We start from the raw sequence: 21,970 nt of genomic DNA, 5'->3' as shown, positions 1-21,970 counted from the left end.
GGGGGAATGGGGGGAAATGAAGAGGAATCAGACAAATCTGTCTGATCCATTTGTCTGAAAGAGGAAGCTAGATGGAAAGAAAAGGGAAGGGAAGTGAGATGGACAGAGTGGGGGAGAAGACAGTAAGAGGGCAGGTATGGAGTGAGGCTGGGATGAAGAGACTGTGGCAAAGGTAGGGGGAGGGTTGGAGCAGAAAGCCAATAAGCAAAAGGCAGAGGAAGTCCATACAGAACTGTAGACAGAGACAGTTCTGTCCAGAAGTCCCTGCTTTGGCTGCTTCTGCTCCTACTGGCTGGAGTTTCCAGCTGGCTCCTCTCTGCAGTTTCCCCTCCCCTCATGGAGGAATAGCTGTTGGGTGGGAGGGCAATAAGGCTGTAGCCATGCCCAGTACCCACAGAATTAGGGGCGTCTCTCCTACACAGCTCTGGTTCAGGAATATGCTGAGGGTGACACCAGCTGCAACCCTACTTTTCTTCAATGCAAACCTCAGTGAGAGAAGGAAAGAACCCAATTTGTCTCCCGAAGACCAAACTTGAGCTTGCAGTGTCAGATATTAAAGAATTATTAAAAAAATTTCAAAATTCCAAATTGAGCAAATTTGCTCTGGAATCACTGGCACACACATAAGGACCCCATGGTGCCATTTTTAGAGTACCTTTTAAAAGCAGTTTTAAATTATATTTTCTTTTTAAAGAAAAAATGTTAGATTATGAAAATCTGAAAACAAGTTCAACATGAAAATTACAAGATTAAAGAAGTTTTTTATAATTTTTCATTTAGATGCAGCCTCTCTAACGTCTTGACACTGGTCTCTGCTCCAGTGCAATTTACAGTGTAATCTGGGGCAAACCTCAACTTTTTTATCCCTCCATTTCCATATCTATAAAATGAAGCTAATACCTCCTAATTCACTGAGGGTCATTTATTAATGAGAGTCTGTACAAGTCTTCTCAAATGCTTGGTTGCAAGGTACTACTCTCATGCAGTGGTGGTATTTGCTTACCTACAGTTACTGCAGCTACAACTGGAGAAACTATTACAGACAAGGTTACACCACCTGCAATAGCCAAGTTCCGTTTGTGTTTCGAAATGTCTTTGCCTTCATATCGATTGTGGATCTTGAGGGAAGAAGAAAGAGGAGGGTTTCAGGATACATTGCACATAACATAATGTAAATAGTTTTGGCTCTGTTCTGCTATAGAGCAGTCTGTTGTGTGCTCTCAGCTAGAGACTATATACTATTAATTTAAATCCTTATATACTCCTTAAAAGTTAGCCTCTCAAAGAAGGACATTAAATAATACATCTTTCTTAGTGATTTTACATTAATTTATACAATTTAAAAAAAGAAAGCATAAGTATTAGAAGTCCCTATAATCCCCATGCGTGACATTCCACAGGGTACTATCCAGATGGATGAACAGCTGCGTCCCCTTAATTCTCCAACCTGGGGTGCCTTTTACACTACTTCGCTATGAAAGCAACCACTTGTGGTCTGCCCACACACAGCTTCTAGCCTGTAAATCACTCCCAGCTATACTGTATGAGTGCTATAGCCAGCCACCAATGAATTACACTGCAGGGCAATACCAGCAAACTCCCAGTCCCACACTTTCCCCCAAAAATGTGCGTTTTGTACTGCGCAACACCCTCCTGGACAATACAAGCTCATATAAAACCCATCATTTCATTAATCGAAAATTATATGCACAAATCTTGTCATCCAAACTGAAGTTTCCCAAAGTCTTCAGTTCAAACAAACACTGGTTTAGATAAAACAATGAAAAAAGTTTATTAATTACAGGAAGATTTTACAAAAAGAAAAGGAGTACTTGTGGCACCTTAGAGACTAACCAATTTATTAGAGCGAAAGCTTATGCTCTAATAAATTGGTTAGTCTCTAAGGTGCCACAAGTACTCCTTTTCTTTTTAGGAAGATTTTAAGTGATTACAAGTAATGAGGCATAAAAGTCAGAACCTTACTTAACAAGCTAAGTGAATTCAAAGCAAAAGGTCTCTCTCACCATGTTCTAGCAGTCTTATTGGCTGAATCTTTCAGCCAGGATTCCACACACCCCGCCCCCAATGATGCTTCCTTTGTCCTTCAAGTGTTGTTGATGCCATGAGTAGAGATGAAGGGAGAAATGATCTGGGGCTTCTGTTCCCCATTCTTTATACTTTTCTTAGAAAATCATCTCCAGCTTAGGCTCAGGAGACGGAAAGTCTGTGGGATGGAAACTTCCAGCTGTTTGGGGTTTTTTGGGGTTTTTTTGCCAAGATGTAAATTCCTTGCCACACTCTTTTTCCTGCCAAAGAATGGCTGTTTATCCAGGTGATAGTCTATTTGATTTTGTTGATATGTGGCTGAGGCATCAGTTTGCCTTTTGTTTTTGAGGAACCGGTTTGTGCTGGCTTCTCTAAACTTAGAATATGTCTGAATAACATCATACAGTAGAATCTTCTAAGTTTATATATAATGTTGCCACACATTTTACCAGGACATTAATGATCAGCAAATTATAAGTTTTCAAATGATATCTCACAAGGCGTACTTTTACAAAACTATGATAAATTTTGTACAAAGGGGTGAACACACAGACGGGTCATATCTCCCCTCTTGCAATGTCATCCACATATGCTCTTGCAAAGTTCTGTAAATCATTTAACACTTTATTCACCAGACTCCGGAACATGGCCCCAGCATTAATTAAACCAAACAGTAACATTGAGAATTCAGAGTCTGTATCAGGGATGAAAGCAAATTTTTTCTGTGCATCATCATTCAAAGGGATATTCACTATGACTCATGCCAATACTGCTGTTAAGATTTCTAAATTTCACCCTATACACTTCAGGGGTGATTTGAAATATTTGTAAAACAGATTCTTTAAATTAAGAATACATCACAGCTTCCTGAACTGGCAGTTCATTAAATACATTCAAAAATTTACCAGACAGTTATGCAACCATTGTGGGGATTTTCTTGTCCCCAGGAATCTTATGAATTTCACATAGATTTTCAAAAGTGGTTAAGTATTCCTTAGTGCAGTCTGTCTTTCTGTATGTAGGACACAGCTGGTCCTAGCCATGGATTCCTCAAGTGATGGGAGATGTTGGTGACTCTGGGATCTTCCCATGCTTTTCTATCAGCTCCAGATTATATTTCCTCTCCTTCTCCTCAAATTCTTGTCTCAGCTCCATAGCTCGCTTAAGGGGTTCAGCTTCCTGTTCATTAAGCTCCATCGCTCTTCTATGGGTGGCTTCTTCAGCTTCCCATGCAGCAGCTGCTTCTTTCAGTCTCATATCTGCTTTCCACATTCGGTACGGCCGTTCTCTCTTCTTCTGCTACCTCCACTCTAGCCAGCTTCAACTTTGTAATTGTTTCACTTTTGCTCATTTTTATACTTCACCATTTCCATTTCCCTTACCTGAAATAAGCAAACAGAAAACAACGAACTATGCCTCCTTGGACTGTTTCTAGCCACCACACATGAGACTAACTTAAAATTGCTGTACCAGTGCTTAAAATGCAAACTTCACTCAAAACAACAAGCTGTGCAGGTACCCTGCTCCTTGCTGCGCCACTCAGGCATCCCTAGGGTACAATCTGGACTGAGACAGCTGTGTCCCCTCAATTCTCCAACCTGAGGTGCCTTTTACACTGCTTTGCTGTGAGAGCAACTACTCCTGGTTTGCCCACACATAGCCACTAGCATGTAAATCACTTCCAGCTACACAGTATGAGTGCTATAACCAGACACTCATCAATTATACTGCAGGGCAACACCAGCAAACTCTTGTCCCAACTTCCCCCTAGAAATGTGCGTCTTCTACAGCCCAGCACCCTTCTGGACAATACAAGCTCATATAAAGTCCATCATTTCATTAATAGAAAATTATTAAGGCTGTCAAGTGATTAAAAAAATTAATTGCGATTAATCACGCTATTAAACAATAAGAGAATACCATTTATTTAAACATTTTTGGGTGTCTTCTACATTTTCAAATATATTGATTTTAATTACAACACAGAATACAAAGTGTACAGCGCTCACTTTATATTTATTTTTATACAAATATTTGCACTGTAAAAAACAAAAGAAATAGTGTTTTTCAATTCACCTAATACAAGTACTGTCGTGCAATCTCTTTATTGCGAAAGTTGAACTTACAAATGTAAAATTATGTACAAAAATACCCTGCATTCAAAAACAAAACAATGTAAAACTTTAGCGCCTACAAGTCCACTCAGTCCTACTTCTTATTCTGCCAGTTACTCAGACAAACAAGTCTGTTTACATTTGCAGGAGATAATGTTGCCTGCTTCTTGTTTACATCACCTGAAAGTGAGAACAGGTGTTTGCATGGCACTGTTGTAGCTGGTATTGCAAGATATTTACATGCCAGATGCGGTAAAGATTCATATGTCCCTTCATGCTTCGACCACCATTCCAGATGACGGGTTCTGCTTGATAACGATCCAAAGCAGTGAAGACCAACAGATGTTCATTTTCATCATCTGAGTCAGATGCCATAAACAGAAGATTGATTTTCTTTTTTGGTGATCCAGGTTCTGTAGTTTCTGCATCGGAGTGTTGCTCTTTTGAGACTTCTGAAAGCATGCTCCACACCTCATCCCTTTCAGATTTTGGAAGGCACTTCAGATTTTTAAACCTTGGGTCAAGTGCTGTAGCTATCTTTAGAAATATCACATTGGTACTTTCTTTGGGTTTTGTCAAATCTGCAGTGAAAGTATTCTTAAAACAAACAACATGCACTGGGTCATCATCTGAGACTGCTAAAACATTAAGTAAATGGCAGAATGAGGGTAAAACAGAACAGAAGACACAATTCTCCCCTTGAGGAGTTTAGTCACAAATTTAATTAATGCATTTTTTTTTCTTAAACGAGCATCATCAGCATAGAAGCATGTCCTCTGGAATGGTGGCCGAAGCATGAAGGGGCATATGAATGTTCAGCATATCCGGTATGTAAATACTTTGCATTGCCTACTACAAAAGTGCAATGCAAACATCTGTTCTCACTGTCAGGTGACACTGTAAATAAGAAGGAGGCAGGATTACCTCCTGTAAACGTAAACAAACTCTTCGTGATTGGCTGAACAAAAAGTAGGACTGAGTGTACTTGTAGAATCTAAAGTTTTACATTGCTTTGTTTTTGAGTGCAGTTATGTAACAACAAGAACAAAATCTACATTTGTAAGTTGTATTTTCATGATAGAGATTGCACTATAGTATTTGTTTGAGCTGAACTGAAAAATATTTTTTATTTATCATTTTTACATGCAAATATTTGTAACAAAAATAATATAAAGTGAGTAACATACACTTTGTATTCTCTGTTGTAATTAAAATCAATATATTTGAAAAAGTAGAAAAATATCCACAAATGTTTAATAAATTTCAACTGGTATTCTATTAACAGTCCAATTAAAACTACAATTAATTTTTTTTAATCGTGATTAATTTTTTGAGTTAACCATGTGAGTTAACTGCGATTAATTAAACAGTCCTCAAATTTATGCAGACAAATCTTGTTATCCCTAATGAAGTGTCCCAAACACTTCAATCCAAACACACACTAGTTTAGATAAAACAATAAAACAAATTTAACAGAATACAGAAAGGTAGATTTTAAGTGATTACAACTAGTGAGGCATAAAGTCAGAATTGGTTACAATGAAATAAAAAGTAAAAACACAACTAATACCTAACTTAACAAGCTAAGTGAATTCAAAGCAAAAGGTCTCTTCTTACTACTGGAGTCTTACTGGCTGAATCTTTCAGCCAGGATCCCTCCCCAGTCCAATGATGCTTTCTTTGTCCTTCAAGTGTTGTTGATACCATGAGTAGAGATGAAAGGAGAGACAATTTGGGGCTTCTGTTCCCCATTCTTTGTACTTTTCGTAGAAAATCATCTCCAGCTGAGGTTCATGAGACAGAAAGTCCATGGGATGGAAACTTCCAGCTTTCTATTTTTGGCCAACATGTAAAATCCTTGCTTTACACCCTTTTTCCTGCCAAAGAACGGCCGCTTGATCAGGGGATATTCCATTTGATTTTGTTGATACCTGGCTGGGCATCAGTTTGCATTTGAGGAACAAGTTACCAGAAATAGGCACAAACTGGGAATATGCCTCAGTAATGTCATACAGTAGAATCTTATAACTTTACATACAATGCTGCCACACATATTTTACCAGGACAGTAGTGGTCAGCAAATTATGAGTTTTCAAATGATATCTCATGAGGAATACTTTGTATAAAATTATCATAGTCCTGTAAGAGGGGTGAACAGACTGCCACACCATGTATTCTTTGCCTTTTACATATATTATTTTTGTAGCTGCAATCAACTTAAAAAAGGAGGGATAAATCACTGTTTCTTCCTTTCAATCACCTTTATTAAATATTAAGCAATGGCAAAATCTTGTTAAGTTAATAACTTATTTTTCCATATAGTTTTAATAAAGTGGGACATGAGAAGGGGTTTCAGCAGCGTAGCCTTTACCAAGGTTCAACTGAGAAGGAGGAGGGCAGGAATTGTTCCAGTGCCCTTGTCCCCACTTGAGAAGAGTTTGAAGGCAGAGGTAGTTAAGCCCTATGGGTCTTACTGCTCTCTTACCTATGTGGGGTTTGCAGGGCCAAACCCCTTAATTTATGGTCTGCTCCCCTTAGGACTTCAGAAATTTGCCAGGCCAAATTGCTTGTCTGCAGCAAATCTTACATGAATTTGCAAAGTCTTGGTGACCACTGTTGCACAAAACTTGGCTAGCAAGCCCTCTCCATAGCTCTTAGGGTCAGGAATTAGACGTGGACTCAAAGGCTACGTCTACACTACAGCACCTTGGTGCAGCTGCTCCGCTGTAGCGCTTGTGGCGGAGATGCTCTAAGACAATAGGAGAGAGCTCTCCCTTTGGCTCAATAACTCCTGCCTCCACTAGAGACAGTAGCTGTGTCAGTGGGAGAAGCTCTTTCACCGACATAGCGCTGTCCACACCAGTGCTTAGATCGGTATAACTTCCGTTGCTCAGGAGTGTGGATTAGTCACATCCCAGAGCAACGTAAGTTATTCTGAAGTAACTTACAGTGTGGACAAGGTCATAGACTAAGGTCAGAAGGGACCAGACCATCACGATCATCCAGTCTGATCTCCTGCACGTTGCAGGCCACAGAACCCACCCACCCACTCCTGTGATAGACCCATAACCTTTGGCCAAGTTACTTAAGCCCTCAAATCATGATCTGAAGACTTCAAGTTACAGAGAATCCACTATTTACATGAGTTTAAACCTGCAAGTGACCCTACCCCCTCCCAGAGTCTCTGCCAATCTGAGTCAGGAGAAGATTTCTTCACAATCTCAAATAGGGCGATCAGTTAGACCCTGTGCATGTGGGTAAGACCCAGCAGCCAGATACCTGGGAAAGAATTCTCTGTAGTAACTCAGAGCTTTCCCCATCTAGTGTCCCATCACTGGCTGTTGGAAATATTTGCTGCTAGAAGTCACAGATCAGCTACATGCTATTGTAGGGAGTCCCATCATACCATCCCACTCAGTAAACTTATCAAGCTCAGTCTTAAAGCCAGTTAGGTATTTCGCCTCCACTGCTCCCCATAGAAGGCTGTTCCAGAACTTCACTCCTCTGATAGTTAGAAACCTTCTTCTAATTTGAAGCCTAAACGTGTTGATCACCAGTTTATAGCCATTTGTTCTTGTGCCCACACTGATGCTTAACTTAAGTAACTCCTCTTCCCTCCCTGGTATTTATCCCTCTGACATATTTTTAGAGAGCAATCATATCTCCCCAAAGCCTGCTTTTGGTTAGGCTAAACAAGCCAAGCTCTTGGAGTTTCTTCTCATAAGGTAGGCTTTCTATTCCTCAGATCATCCTAGCAGCCTCTCTCTGCACCTGTTCCAATTTGAATTCATCTTTCTTAAACATGGGAGAGACAGTATTCCAGATGAGGGCTCACCAATGCCTTGTATAATGGTACTAACACTTCCCTATTGCTCTTGGAAATAAGCCGTCCCTTTTTTGATGTTACTCTTCAGGTTAGGCTATGATGTAAAGGGACAATACTTCTCTACCTCAAAGGGCTGTTGTAAAGGTCAATTTATTTATATATGTGTGGTGCTTAGGTGATCTGGGTGTTATAAGAACAAAGAGAGAGAGGGAGAAGCTATTAGTAATTTGTATGTAAATTCAACTATCGCTATTGTTCTTCTCTTTTGCTAGGACCCAGCAAGCGTGCTAAAACATGAGGGAATAGTGTGGATTATTTTTTAAAGCAACAGTAGCAGAAAGTGAGAAAATTTACTGGAGAGAACGGACTGAAAAAGGAGGGGCCTGGCAGAGATGAGTCTCCACAACTCCAGACCAGCATCAGAACGGGGGCAGAGGCAAAGGAAAGGAATGACAATTTCTTGGAGCACCAAGAGGCAGACTGGCAGATGCAAGCGTGGACTAGTCAATGGCACCACGAGTTCAAGTTGATAAAACAACATAAAATAACCTGAGGATTTAAGAAGTTCAGGATAGCGTAACTCAAGTGAAAGATCTGGCATCTTAACACTTCAAAAAACAGCATTTCAAAGGTCTTTGGATAACTTACTTTTTGACCCTGAATTACAAAACTTGGAAAAGATAGAACAAACACACAAGAATAATTTTATCTGCTATTTGTTATTTGCTTTGCACTAGTACTCCTAGTAGTAGTCCTTATTGCTGGAGGAAAGATACCAACTACTTACTGGTTAATGTGTTAATTCCTTGTCTATTCCCACATCAACAAAAAACACTGCGTTTAGCTGTGGATAGTTGCACTTGGTGATCAGTAAATGTATATACCCTAGTAACTTAATGAATTTGGAAGCCACTAAGTACAAACACAGAAATGTGTGGGCATATGCATATGTATATAGCAGGATTTTCAACTAATATGTCAATGGATTCTTTCTTGCTCGAGATCCAAAGGGAAAAGCTAAGAATTTATTTTTTTTACCACCTTTTCCTCTTTTATTGTCCAGATCTGAGTAGGGTTAGGGAGGTTGGAAACTCAGGACTTTTAAAAATCAGGCCACTTATTTAGGTGCCTAAGTAAGGATTTATAGGCCAAATTATAGGAATCAATTTTTAAATATTTTGGGCTGTGTGTGTGCAAACGGAAGAGCCACATTTTGAAAAACATGGCCCCTCACAAATAAAATGAGGATGCTAACCATTTTTAAAGTTATGGCTGAACCTATTTGGGAAGGAATAGTGAACAGAGCCAACTGAAAGTACACCAGTGTACATGATCAAGAGTGTTGCATTTCAAAACAGAAGCAAGGTAAGCAGCACAGTGCACTTTACCTTACGCCCCACATACACAGGGATTCCAATAATCATAGCAGGAATAGCAATGCCGGCTATTAAAGCTATTCCTACTGGAGCTCCAACAAGTGTTCCCAGTTGCCACAGTATCTTCTTCTTACGGCTCCATGGTTTCTTTCCCCAAAATGTACAACCTGATGGGCTAATAGAAATGAATTGTAAACAAACACAAACAACTGCTTAGAAATGAGCCAATGATAAGTTACTTTAAGACATGACAATATCTAATAAAATTCATGTTACACCGATGGTGACTGAGTGTTTAAAAACTATTTCTTCAGACCTTTCAGATGCTCCAATGTCCTTTGAAATGCACTATGAATCATACCACATAATGTCTTGTGCTGCTCAGTGCTAACACAAGTTATCACTTTCACATGGAAACTATAACTTCCAGTTATATCAAGTTAACACTCAAAATAAATAATCAGCACTAGAACTGCAGTAAAAGTAGCTATTGTGAACATCTACACCATTTCATTCATTTGGTCACACTAAGTATGTGCTGCATCCACCTTTCTGAGCTTGAAACAAAGTGAGAGAACATTTGATTTTTATTTTCTGAAATAAGACGAAATGACTATTTTAAGGACCTAAATGAAAAAAATATATTGAATTTCTCATACATAAACACTAGAGGATAATTCTCTACTCTGCTGAGACACAAGACAGCCTTTGGTTGACTGGACAACCTGGCCCTAGATATTTTAGCACAGAACATTTATTCATCCAAGCAGAACTTTAAATCAGTCTGCACTTGTATAAACACTCCAGTCACTCCTGAAGTTAAACAAGAAGTCAAAACAGGGAAAAGCAAAGTAATGAAAAATCAGGAAACAGGATGTAGGTAAAATTCTGAATGTATAAAATGAGAAAATATTTGTCTCAGATAATCTATAGCTATAAAGATTTTTCCTAAACATACCTTAAATAATGCAAATCCGAGATCTCTTTCATGCATAGCCAACAGAATTCACAACCACATACAGCACAAGTCATGTGGTTGCAGCTTCCATCATTCATTTTTATTATGTAAGCAGCACAACGCGGGCATGGCTTTATATCATCAGCTGTTTAAAATGAAACATGAAGATCATACTATTTCTATGAAAAAGTGAAATTTATCTAAATGCAGACAAGAAATACTTATGAGATTTGACTGATCACAGTAGTTCTGACGCAGACATATCTAAATCTTATTTATAAACATGCTTTACTAAATCCTTAATTGCAGGTGGTTTTTAAGTCATGACCCTTTCAAACTATCAATAAACTAGAACTAATCACAACAAATTAACATATATCACATTTAGATACATCAATAGCTTCACACACACACACACAGATTTTCGAAGTCAATAAAACATAAGTTAGATATTAAACAGACAAAATAATAAACATGAATGATGACAGGCAGTCTTTGCATATAATCCCCTCCACATTTCATACTTCTGTAATCTTCACTCCTGAGTCCTAACCCTTATTTCTTCCTCACACTTAATATGCATTTCACCTTCAATATTCCATAGTTTTTGTTCTCTTTTTCACTCCTCTGCTCTTAACTCCGCTCCATGGCCTCCCCTTAATGGCTCTTTCTCCCCAAACCAGATAAATTTATATTTGTTACAGAAAACAGACAAATCAGAATCTTTCTAATACTATTAACTGAGCTTAATACTGAAAATATCGCTAAGGGTTTATTTCTGTCACTGACAAGTTTAAAAATGAAAGTTTCCCAAAGAGTAACCTTAATGATAGGAAAGACAAGATATGGCATACTGACAAGACTTTCTGTTGCAATTTCTGGACTATTTCCCAGACTGCTACTCTGATTCTGAATTACAGGACAAGCAATTCACCATAGCAACATAAATCACCCCCTGTGTAGCAACATTAGTTATGTAAAGCACGCCCCACTGATTAGCTGGTCAGAAATAACTTGGTGGTGCAGAAGAAAGGTGCAGTCCAGTAGGCTTTCGATGGAGAAAATGAGGCAGTGGAAAACTCCTGCCAATTCTCTCTGCTGGAGACCATGCCTAGCATGGGAGAGTCTGCCACAAGTGTAGAGTCAGCAGAACCAGCTCCTACACCAGAGGTGGGCAAACTACGGCCCGCAGGACGGACCGTCCTGTTGGCCGGGGAGACTAGCCCCTGGCCCCTTCCCTGCTGTCCCCCCTCGCCCGCAGCCTCAGCTCACTGGGCCGCCTGTGACGGTGTGGCTGGCTCCCGCTGGGCGGTGCACCTGCCAGTCCTGATGCTCTGAGCAGCATGGTAAGGGGGTGGTGAGCAGGGGAGTTGGATAAGGGGCAGAGGGTCCTGGGGGGAAGTCAGGGGACAGGGAGCAGGGGGTGGTTGGATAGGCGTGGGAGTCCTGGGGGGCCTGCGAGGAGGTGGGGAGGTGGATAGGAGTCGGGGCAGTCAGGAGACAGGGAGCGTTGGATAGGAGGTGGGGTCCCGGGGGGGCAGTTGTAGGGGCGGAGGGTCCTGGGAGGGGGCAGTCAGGGGACAAGGAGCAGGGGGGGTTGAATGGGTGGGAGGTCCTGAGGGGGGCAGTCAGGGGGCAGAGGCCAGGCTGTTTGGGGATGCACAGCCTTCCCACCTTGCCCTCCACACTGTTTTGGAACCCCAATATGGCCCTCAGGCCAAAAAGTTTGCCCACCCCTGTCCTACACCATCCTCCCCACAGACCGTGATGCACAGGAAGAGGCAGTGACAAAAGTATGGTGCATGCTATCGATTCCCAACTGGCATGTAATCTCTAGGGGACCAGATGCATACTGTACAAGTTAGAGCTGCCCCTAGGCTAGGGTTAGGTCAGAGAATCAGGGAGACATAACTGGACACAGAACGCAGGAGAGAATCTTTCCCCCCATATGTCTAATTAGTCCAGTCAGAGAGAAGAGTCGGTTGGGGAAGAGATAAACGAGCAAGAGAGTTTAATTTGACAAAGTGTGCGTCAGACAAAACAGGCAACGCTTGGCGATACCAAATCATTGCTCCACTGATTAGTCAAACCTTCCTTCTACTCAGTAACAGTCGCAATAGACTAAATTTTCACATGTCTGAGTTATTTGATTTCTGGCTGGCCAATGCAGAAGCACTTTATTGACAAGCAGAAATTACCTTGATATATCCCTCATGTGTAGTAACAGTTTGTGCATTCTTATACAGGGTGTGGGTATTGGGTAAATCAATCATCATTTTGCTTTTTCAGGTCTATTTACACCAGTATTCTAAACCTTGTCAAAATTCCACCCACTGGGAAAAATATTGCGTTTCAGCTGTGGAAGCTGTGCAGTTGGGAGGAGAGTGGTTCCAGCCAGCCAGCAGTGTTTCAAGAATACGTGGCTGCAAGTTCACTGAAGATTACACTTCTAAACTATAAAAGAACTCAAGATTTAAAAACCCTAAAAAGGCTTGTAACAATTGAAGCCATCAGCGCTATACCCTCATGATTTTACCATTACTGAAAACCCAAAGTTTCCCATATTAGAAAAAAAAAAAAAAAAAAAAAACCAAAAACCCAGCACTTTTTTTTTTAAAGTTAATCTAAAGTTGTATTAATGTTTTATGGTTCTGAAACTGGTACCAAAAAAAAAAGAAAGAAAGAATGAGTGTTGGAGCTAATGAAGTCATCACATATTTCTTTCTTTGGTAATACTAATCATGTAACTGTACTAGTAAGACATTCTACAGAGACACACGATCACACATACCTGCTGCTCCGGACTCCTGGCTGTAACTAATAGATGAAGAACGAATTGTTCTCAGGCGTAGACTATGGGCTCTTTCCTGGCGAGCAGCATCACAGGTCTGGTTTGGATGCCAAATCTGTTTACAGTGGTAGCAGAACTCAGTACCACAGCCTTCACGCCCACAGGTAAGTTTGGGACAGCTGGCACAGCCAAAAGCAATCACAGCATATCTTAAATGATCAAAGGGGTAGGAGAAAGATTTTTGTTAATACAAAAACAGTATCTATAGACCAGCTACTAGGGCAGCAGCTTAAGCATGTACTGTTGGACTGGGGAAGAATGGGGCCCCTAGCCACGGCCACCCCACCCACCTACTCAGATCCAAAATTGTGCAGAGCAGACACCTCCAGGGGCACTAAGACAGATGCAGAGGGACTTCCCCCCCTGCCATGTAGGTTTGGGGGAAAACTGCAGGGAGGAGCTAGCCAGAAACTAAAGCTGTCAGAACGCTCCTTCCTCTATCCTTTGTATTATCTATTGACAGTCTAAGCTCTTTGGGGCAGGGACTGTGTACTACTCTATTTGTACAGTGCCTATCAGAACTGGTCCCCAATCTCAGTTGGTCCCTAAGCACTAAAATAAACAAACATGATTTATAATTCAGTGATTCAGTATGGCATAGTCCCCTGCAGCAATCACTTCTTGGGGAAAAAGTAAAGTCAATACTCCAGCACGTCTGACACACTGATGCAACACCTACAAACATGAAATGATAAATTGTCTTTTTGGATATCTATTAAGTGTCTTAAGAACACAAGCTAATTGTCTAAAAACAGGTTTTCTTTTAGGGGCAAATATGTGCTGAGGTTAGGAATTAGAGGACAAAGCACAGATTTTTAAAGGTATCTAGGTATTGCTGCACTCAGCATTATAACCCTTAACTGATATAGGAGCCAAAATGGGACTTAAGACTAAGTGCCTAAACCCCCTCTGAAAATGAGACTGGCTCCTAAATCAGTCTAAATACCTTTAAAAATCCAGGCCTGAGAGCATACCCAAGTGTTACAACAGAATTTTAAAACGGCAAATCCCATGTGACCTCATTCCCACCTCTCTGTGCACACCAAATCACATATTCAGGGCCTTTTGCATCCAGGAGACATGGGATCTGGGTTTGCCTCTAAGAATTTCCATAAGTTGCAGTTACAACACGTAAAGATTAAGTTACTGGGAAACTTTACTGATTGTCCATTTGCCTATAGTTTCTTATGGAAAACAAAACATTCACATGAGTGTAATTACCTGAAAGAGTTATTTGACCATTTTAAAAACTAAAGATTAGCACAGCATTTGAGTGGATTAGTCTTTTCAGCATGCATATTATACAGCATTTGTTTACAGCAAAATTACCTTCATACTACCACAAAACCAAATAAAGAACAGCCTAGAGAGGTCTAATGGAAGCACAACATGTGCTGCCACAAAGAACATCCAAGTTCAGATGTCTTGCCCAGTCCCTTACTCCTAGGTTGATGAAGATAAAGAGTATGGGAGAAACAGCACGTTCAGAAAAAGATGCACAGCAAATTGCTGTTTTGCTAATCCACTCAAAAAAGTTTATAGTGTTGTGTTTCAGGTTTCACAGAGAGTATGTTTCCTCTGATACTACTGTGTTGCAAAGGGGATCACTGTGACACAGCATGCATAAGATTAGAAGGATGGGGGAAAGGAAAGTGAAGCCCTTGGGCTCCTCAAGTGGCTCTGAGGAAGGAAAAAGAAGTATACATTAAACCGTTAAGGGGGGAAAAAAATCTTCATGTTGGCATGGAAATGTTAACATTCAACATTTTCAAATGTAATTAGTGATTTTGGTTCTCTCCATTTTTAAGGGCTATCCTGAGACACCTTAAAGGAGCCTGGCTTTTCAGAGGACTGGTACCAACACCAACCTCAAACTGGGCACCCATAGTCAATAGTCTTTACTGAAAATCTTAGTCAATGATTTTACATTTATAGAGCACTGTCAACACTTAGATACTGTGGCAATGGGCACCACAGAAAAAACAAGGAGAGACAGATGTTTAATTCAGAAATTAGTTCACATAGTACTGAAAAAGTAACATTTGAGGCTGAATACGATGGCAGGTGATTAACATTACAAAAACAACAATAGTATAAGACAGGAGGGGTAAAATTTTTAATAGCGCTTAAGTGACTTAGGAAGCTATGTCCCATTTTCAAAAGTGCCTGAGTCACTTAGGCACCTATATGATCAAGGGGCTTTTGAAAATGTTACCCAAAGTGAATAATATTGTACCTAACTGAAATTTGTGAAGTTTACAGAGAAGATGCTATGATGAGATTGCCTACAACTGCATGTGGCCACCTGCAACTGCTTGTAGCAAATATTCCCAATGACCAGAGACAGGACAGTAGATGGGGAGGGCTCTGAAGGGATGTCTACCCAGAAAAGAAAAATCATGGTTGACCTGTGCCAGCCAAATTGGAACTGCAGGGCTCTGGCTGCAGGGCTGTTTCATGGATGTGTAGAATTCTGGAGCTCTGCGACCCTCCCACCACACAGAGTCCTAGAGCTTGGACTCTACCCCGAGCCAAGAATTCTATACGGCAATGAAACGACTCTGCAGCCCGAGCCCCGTGAGCCCAAGCCGGCTGGCACACATTAACCGTGGGTTTTAATTTGCTGTGCAGACATGCTCTGAGTTACTCAGAGCATTCCTTCCCAAGTGTCTGGGTGGTGGGTCTTGCTGACATGCTCAGGGTCTAACTGACCATGGAGGAGGAACACACGTACAGTGGCCCTGAATTGTGGCACATCTCACAGCAATAACTAATTTGAGAAAAATAAACCTTCAATTTTATCTATGTACTTTGCATGTTAATACTTTTCAGTTTGTCAAAGCACAGATCTAGAAGAGAATGCCTAGTGCTGCACCATGCAACAGTTAAAGCATATGTTTGTTCATCTGGAGATTGTGTATTTCTTTAAGAATTTATTCTTGAAATTATTTTATCCAATACCAAAATAGCTGTGGAGCACCTAGCAGTCATTCCCCTTAATTTTTAATTTACAAGCATTCAATAAAGATGTTCTTACTGTACATGAAAATGGCACACAAGTATCTGTAAAGTATTTGTATATTACACAGACACACAAAACGTATGAAATGAACATTAAGGTTGCAAAGTGTACTCAAAAGTTAGGAAGTGAAAGAATTAAGATTGCCCAGAAAACCTTAATTTGACTCCTTTGTGCATAGGTAGGTATTATGATACAGTCTTTAATTACACGATCACATACTATTTTTCCAAAGACCCATCTTACTCAGTGCACAGAATGGATGGTGCTCACTTAATGAGCAGCTATTCAATATTTTGTGTTACCCTCATATTTCAATGTGTGGACCCTGGCCTTAATTTATTGCACACTGTTCAAACCCTGCTATGAAAGACAGAATTAAGTTCCTCATGGGCTTTTCTGTGGTGCCTATTACTATAGTATGAGTGCTTCACAAACACCAATCAATTTATCTTCACAATACACAAGAGGTGAAGGGGTGATATTATCCACATTTTACGGATGGGGAATGGAGGCAAAGAGATTAAGGTCAAGACATCCACTAAATTTGGATGCCCAATTTGAGATTCCCAGGGCCTGAATTTTCAGAGTATTTAGCATTAAATAGTATTTAATTTGCTCAAAGCACAGCTCCCACTGATTTTAGCTTTAGCTTTGAGTGGTCACCACTTCTGCAAATCAGACCCTGGGGTATCAACTTGGGCACCAAAAAATGAGGAACATACCATTAGTGACCACCTGTAAAAAAGGATGGTTTAAGTGATTGGCCCAGCATCTCATAGAAAGTCCAGCAGTGGCAGGGATTCAGCTAAAACCCCTCACTTCATTCACTACACATCTTCCAACTTTTTCAACAAATGAGGCAGGAGTCCAACAGACAACACACTTTATTACACAACCCTGATCCATCCCCAGAGCAGGTCCATCCTGCACTGAATGCAGCACACTGAATGTGGAAAAAAAAAATAGTCTTTAATTATACGATCACTTACTATCACAATCCATTAATTCTGGCATTTCCGAACTTTTGAGTGCTTTACAATGCAACCTTAATAATGTCCTTTTAACAGTTTATTGTGCAAAATTTCCCAATTTTTAAAAAAAAGCAAACTGAAAAAACAAATTCCATCATCTAGCACTATACTGCCACCCACTCGAGCCATCAGCAAGACTGCCTACATCTCGGTCACCTGAGCTGAGTAACGGATAGCAATACTAGGCTGCCATTCTGCAAGTGGACCAGCACTAGAGGGCAAGGGTGCACCGTTGGCTTCGCAGGTATGTGCGGACATCAGAAAAAGGCTGAAATCTCTGGTCCCATTTCAGGCTCTGAATGGGAGTGTACTCTTCTAGTGGGCAGACCTCTTCTCTGCTTCTTCCCCCCAAGCTTGAACCCTTTGCCCTGCCCCAACCCTCTCTTACAGCTCCCACCCACCACGGCTCCTTATCTCAGTCCTGTTTTCCTTCTCTAGTCAATCTCAATCTCCACTCCTCCTGCTTCTCATCCCAATCCCTTTGTCCAATCAGTCCCACTCTTCCATTCTGGATTTGCTGTATAAGTCCCAGTGTCCCCCTCACGCCCAGTTTCTCCCCTTCCCTACATCCGGCCCCAGCTTCCCCCCACCCCTTCTCAAGTCTTTGTGGATCTGTCTCTCTTGTCCTCGCTCCCCTGCAATTGGCCCCCAGGTCTAGTCTCCCTTTTAGTTCCCTCATCCAATCTCGGTCTTCTGCCCACACCCTCTCCTTGGTTCACAGATTCCAAGGACAGAAGGGACCTCTCTGGATCATCTAGTCCGACCTCCTGGATAACACAGGCCATAGGACTTTCTTGATCAGTTCCTTGTCCCAATCCCCCCACTTCCTGCCTTCTTGTCCCAGTCCCTGCTCAGACAATCCCATTCTCTCCCTGCACCCCAACTCATTGTCAGAACTGCCTTCTGTTCCCTCTCACACACACTCATTCCTACTACCAGTCTCCTTCTCCAGCCAGTCCCGGTCTTGCCCTTTCTCCCAGCTCTTCATCCAATCTGTGCTGCTCCCCAAACTCCCACCCAATTTTCCTCCCTGGTTCCCCAATCCCAGTTTTCCTGATTCCCAATCTCCTTGCCCAATCAGTTCTCCTCTCACCTGCCGGCTCACAGTCCCAGCCTCCCCACCCAGTCAGTCCCAATTTCTCTCCCTACCTCCAGCCCCAGTCTCACCAGACTCCTTTTCCAAATCTAGGCTTTACGGCTATACTGGTCCACCTTGTTTCTCCTCTGCATTTCACTGGGGCTGCTTACTCCTCCTGCTGCCTGGGGGCCACCAAAGTGGAGGAGGTCCAGCACTGAGACAACAGGAAAGTCAGGTCCAGTGCCTGGACCTTATCCCTGCCCAGAGCAGCTGGGATCAACCATTTCAAGGAAGTCTGTTGCCCTGGGCCGTAGCATGTTCAGTTGCTGTGTGGGGATGGCACAAGTGCCATCTGGTTAGCACAAGATGAGCTATGCTGGACCATGTAAGGATGCAATCTTTGGAAATTTTAGCAGTTAAACTCTAGAACGTATCTACAGAGTATGTGTAAAATGCAATTTTTAAAAGGATGACTTGGCCAAAATTTGGGAGATTTTTACTTGGATAGCAAAAGGCACATCTCTAACACAAAAGGTCACCCTGCCTCCCTTCTGTCAAATTTCAAGTTCCTGCTCCAAAGCATGGGGGATATTAAAAGATTCTGAAAGAAAAGGTCACTAGATTTTTTTCTCAGAAATGGCTGAACTGTTTTGGCTGATATTTTCTACAAATATTCTACCAGAGGCAGACACCCAGCATGGAAAGTTCTTTCCCAAATGGTGGAAGTTTGATAAAAGTTATAAGCCACTGAAAACAGGATCTTATAATGAAAATTGTCAGGCAAACCTACCAGGTAGGGCTATAGAACTACCTATAAAACACACAAACTTAGGTAGGCTCAAAAGATACTGTATTCTTATTAAAAAACTATTAGAAAAACATATGAAAACATTCAGCACTACAAAAAGTGTATGTGCCAAAGTACTGTAAATTTGTCTGACTAGTTATGTTTCATCCTAATTTTGTTTATACTGATGTGTTCCTAAGAGACAGTGTGAACACCCTTAATGTTTGTGTTTTCAAATGGCATTTCTCAGTTAAAATTTATGCTTTTTTTTTTTTAATAAAACTCACTGTTGATACAAATTTAAAGTGACAGAATTAATTAGAAACTCCAAATGGAAAATACCCCGATTAAATTTGCAAACCAAGTATGTTTTTCTAAAATATACTTAAATTCCAAAATTAGGTTGTTTATTAAAAGAGTTTATACAGAATGTAACAAAAGTTTTTGTAACACTAAAAAATGAAAATAGTTTGTTTGGATGTACACATTCCCCTACAACCATAACACCATGGTAGTGCAGGATAACAAAAATGTGAAGCTACTCTATTCTTTCTTCATACTGAGTGAAGTACAGAATATAAAGTAATAGGTATCAGATTTAACAATTTTTTGTTTTAATTTGCTAAGTTTTTATCATGCAAGCAAATTTTAAATCAATGATTGTACTTAATTGAAAAAAATAGGACACAAGCACAGAAGAAACTCCCTAACTTGCAGTAGTGACTGAGAAACTATCACAAAACTGGACAATCAAAAGGGGAAGGAATGAAGGGGACGAAACAAAAAAGCAAGATCTTTTAAAAGAAACTTGCCTACCCTAAGAATTTTTTGTAAAACTTCCAACTACTGGGAACTCTGGTATAAATAAGGCTCCTATAGCTAGATCCATTTACCACTGTGTCTATAAAACCTACTTTTCAACAGATTTAAGCCAACAATGGATTATAAGAGTTGATGAAGACCTGCCTACCCTAGGATTCTGATTTTACAAACATTTATACATGTGCTTAGCTTTAAGCACATACTGACAGGTTTCAGAGCAGCAGCTGTGTTAGTCTGTATTCGCAGAAAGAAAAGGAGTACTTGTGGCACCTTAGAGACTAAACAATTTATTTGAGCATAAGTGAAGTGAGCTGTAGCTCATGAAAGCTTATGCTCAAATAAATTGGTTAGTCTCTAAGGTGCCACAAGTACTCCTTTTCTTTTTAAGCACATAAGAATTCCTATTCAAGTCAATGGCACTACCCACACATTTAAATTTAAGCATACACATAAATATTTGCAGGATCAGGGCCTAGAATTCCTACCAGAGGAATTTTTTGGCAACATTTTATATTCACTTATGGTATGTCCTATTTTACTTATTTTGTCATATTACTATTTGTTATCCTTATCCTTCCTTGCTCCTCCCTTCACCCTTCTTCCCCTCCTGTTTATAAGCCCAGAATGTTGTGCCATTTAGACTTTAAATTATAGCTCTTTGGGTCAATGAAAATGTCTTCGCCCTGTGAGGTACCTACAGCATTTTACAAGAAGTGCTCAATAAATACATTTTGTGAATTAGCAAATCAATCAAGGATACATCACAAAATGAGATCATCCACCCCCCTGCTCTCTATCCCCTGACCGCCTCCAGACTCCCTGCCCCTAACTGACCCCCCACCGCCCGATCCACCCCACCCTCCTTCCTGACTGCCCCCCCCGGGACCCCTGCCCCATCCATCCACCCCTTCTCCCAGACCGCCCCGGGACCCCCACCCCAACTGCCCCCCACTGCCCCATCCAACCCTCCCCTTGACTGCCCCCCCGGGACCCCTGCCCCCATTCAAACCCCCTGTTCCCTGCCCTCTGACCGCCCTGACCCCTATCCATAGCCCAGCCCCTGACCGCCCCCCAAAATCCCCTGCCCTCTATCCAACCCCCCCGCTCCCTGCCCCCTTAACGCAGGGTCAGGCTACGGCTCTGCAACTGCGCTGCCCCAGGAGCTCACCGCCCCACCACCCAGAGCACTGCACTGGTGGCGCAGTGAGCTGAGGCTGTGGGGGAGGGGCTGGGGGCTAGCCTCCCGGGCCAGGAGCTCAGGGGCCAGGCAGGACGGTCCCGTGGGCCGGATGTGGCCTGTGGGCCATAGTTCGCCCACCTCTGATTTAAACAATAGATTCAAAGTTTAGGCAAACTTCTTCTGGTACTAAACAGGATCAAACTGGAGGGAGTGAGGGCCCGGGCTGTGGTGCGAGCTCTGGGGTGGGGCCAGAGATGAGGGGCTTAGGGTGCAGGAAGGGGCTCAGGGCTCCAGTGGCGGTGCAAACTCTGGAGTGGGGCCAGGGATGAAGGGTTTGGCTCAGGTCTGGGGCTGGGGGTGAGGGCTCCGACTGGGGATGCCAGGGATGAGGGGTTTGGGATGCAGGGGGGGGGCTTAGGGCTGGGGCCAAGGGCTTTGGATTGCGGGAGGGGGTGTGGGTTCTGCAAGGGAGTTCCCAGCTGGAGCAGGGGGTTGGGGCACAGGAGGGGGTGAGGGATACAGGCTCTGGGTGGTGCTTATCTAAGGCGACTCCCGGAAGCGGCTGGTATATCCCTGCGACCACTAGTCACAGGGGTGTCCAGGAGGCTCCACGCACTACCCTTGCCCACAGATTCCCAGCCATTGGGAGCTGCGGAGCTGGCGCTTGGTGTGGGGACAGTGCACAGAGCCTCCCTGGCCAGCGCTGTGCCTAGTGGCCGCAGGGACATCTGAGCCGCTTCAGGGAGCCGCAGAGGCAAGGAGCTTCCCTTAGCCCTGATGAACCGCTGACCAGACTTTTAAGAGCAGTGAGGGTCCCTTTTTGAGCAGGTGTTCCGGTTGAAAACTGGATGCCTGGCAACCCGAACAACAGTGGGTATA

General features: G+C 42.0%; 1 protein-coding gene across 8 annotated transcripts in view; it reads right to left on the bottom strand.

Annotated features, from left to right (window-relative positions):
• The window catches only part of RNF19A (ring finger protein 19A, RBR E3 ubiquitin protein ligase), a 91,815-nt gene that overhangs the window by 9,722 nt on the left and 60,123 nt on the right, over positions 1–21,970 (bottom strand). For all 8 annotated transcript variants that reach the window (XM_084621865.1, XM_084621866.1, XM_084621867.1 and 5 more), the window contains 4 exons: positions 13,112–13,320; positions 10,321–10,465; positions 9,375–9,537; positions 1,004–1,118 (listed from right to left, as the gene is read on the bottom strand). In XM_084621865.1, the coding sequence (XP_084477991.1) occupies positions 1,004–1,118; positions 9,375–9,537; positions 10,321–10,465; positions 13,112–13,320 (632 nt within the window). The remainder of the gene's footprint in view (positions 1–1,003; positions 1,119–9,374; positions 9,538–10,320; positions 10,466–13,111; positions 13,321–21,970) is intronic.

This window comes from Lepidochelys olivacea (genome assembly GCF_965140295.1).
Source record: "Lepidochelys olivacea isolate rLepOli2 genome assembly, chromosome: 2".
Taxonomy (NCBI): Eukaryota; Metazoa; Chordata; order Testudines; family Cheloniidae; genus Lepidochelys; species Lepidochelys olivacea.
The sequence above is the reverse complement of the archived record's forward strand: the minus strand, read 5'-3'. Positions and strand labels throughout refer to the sequence as shown.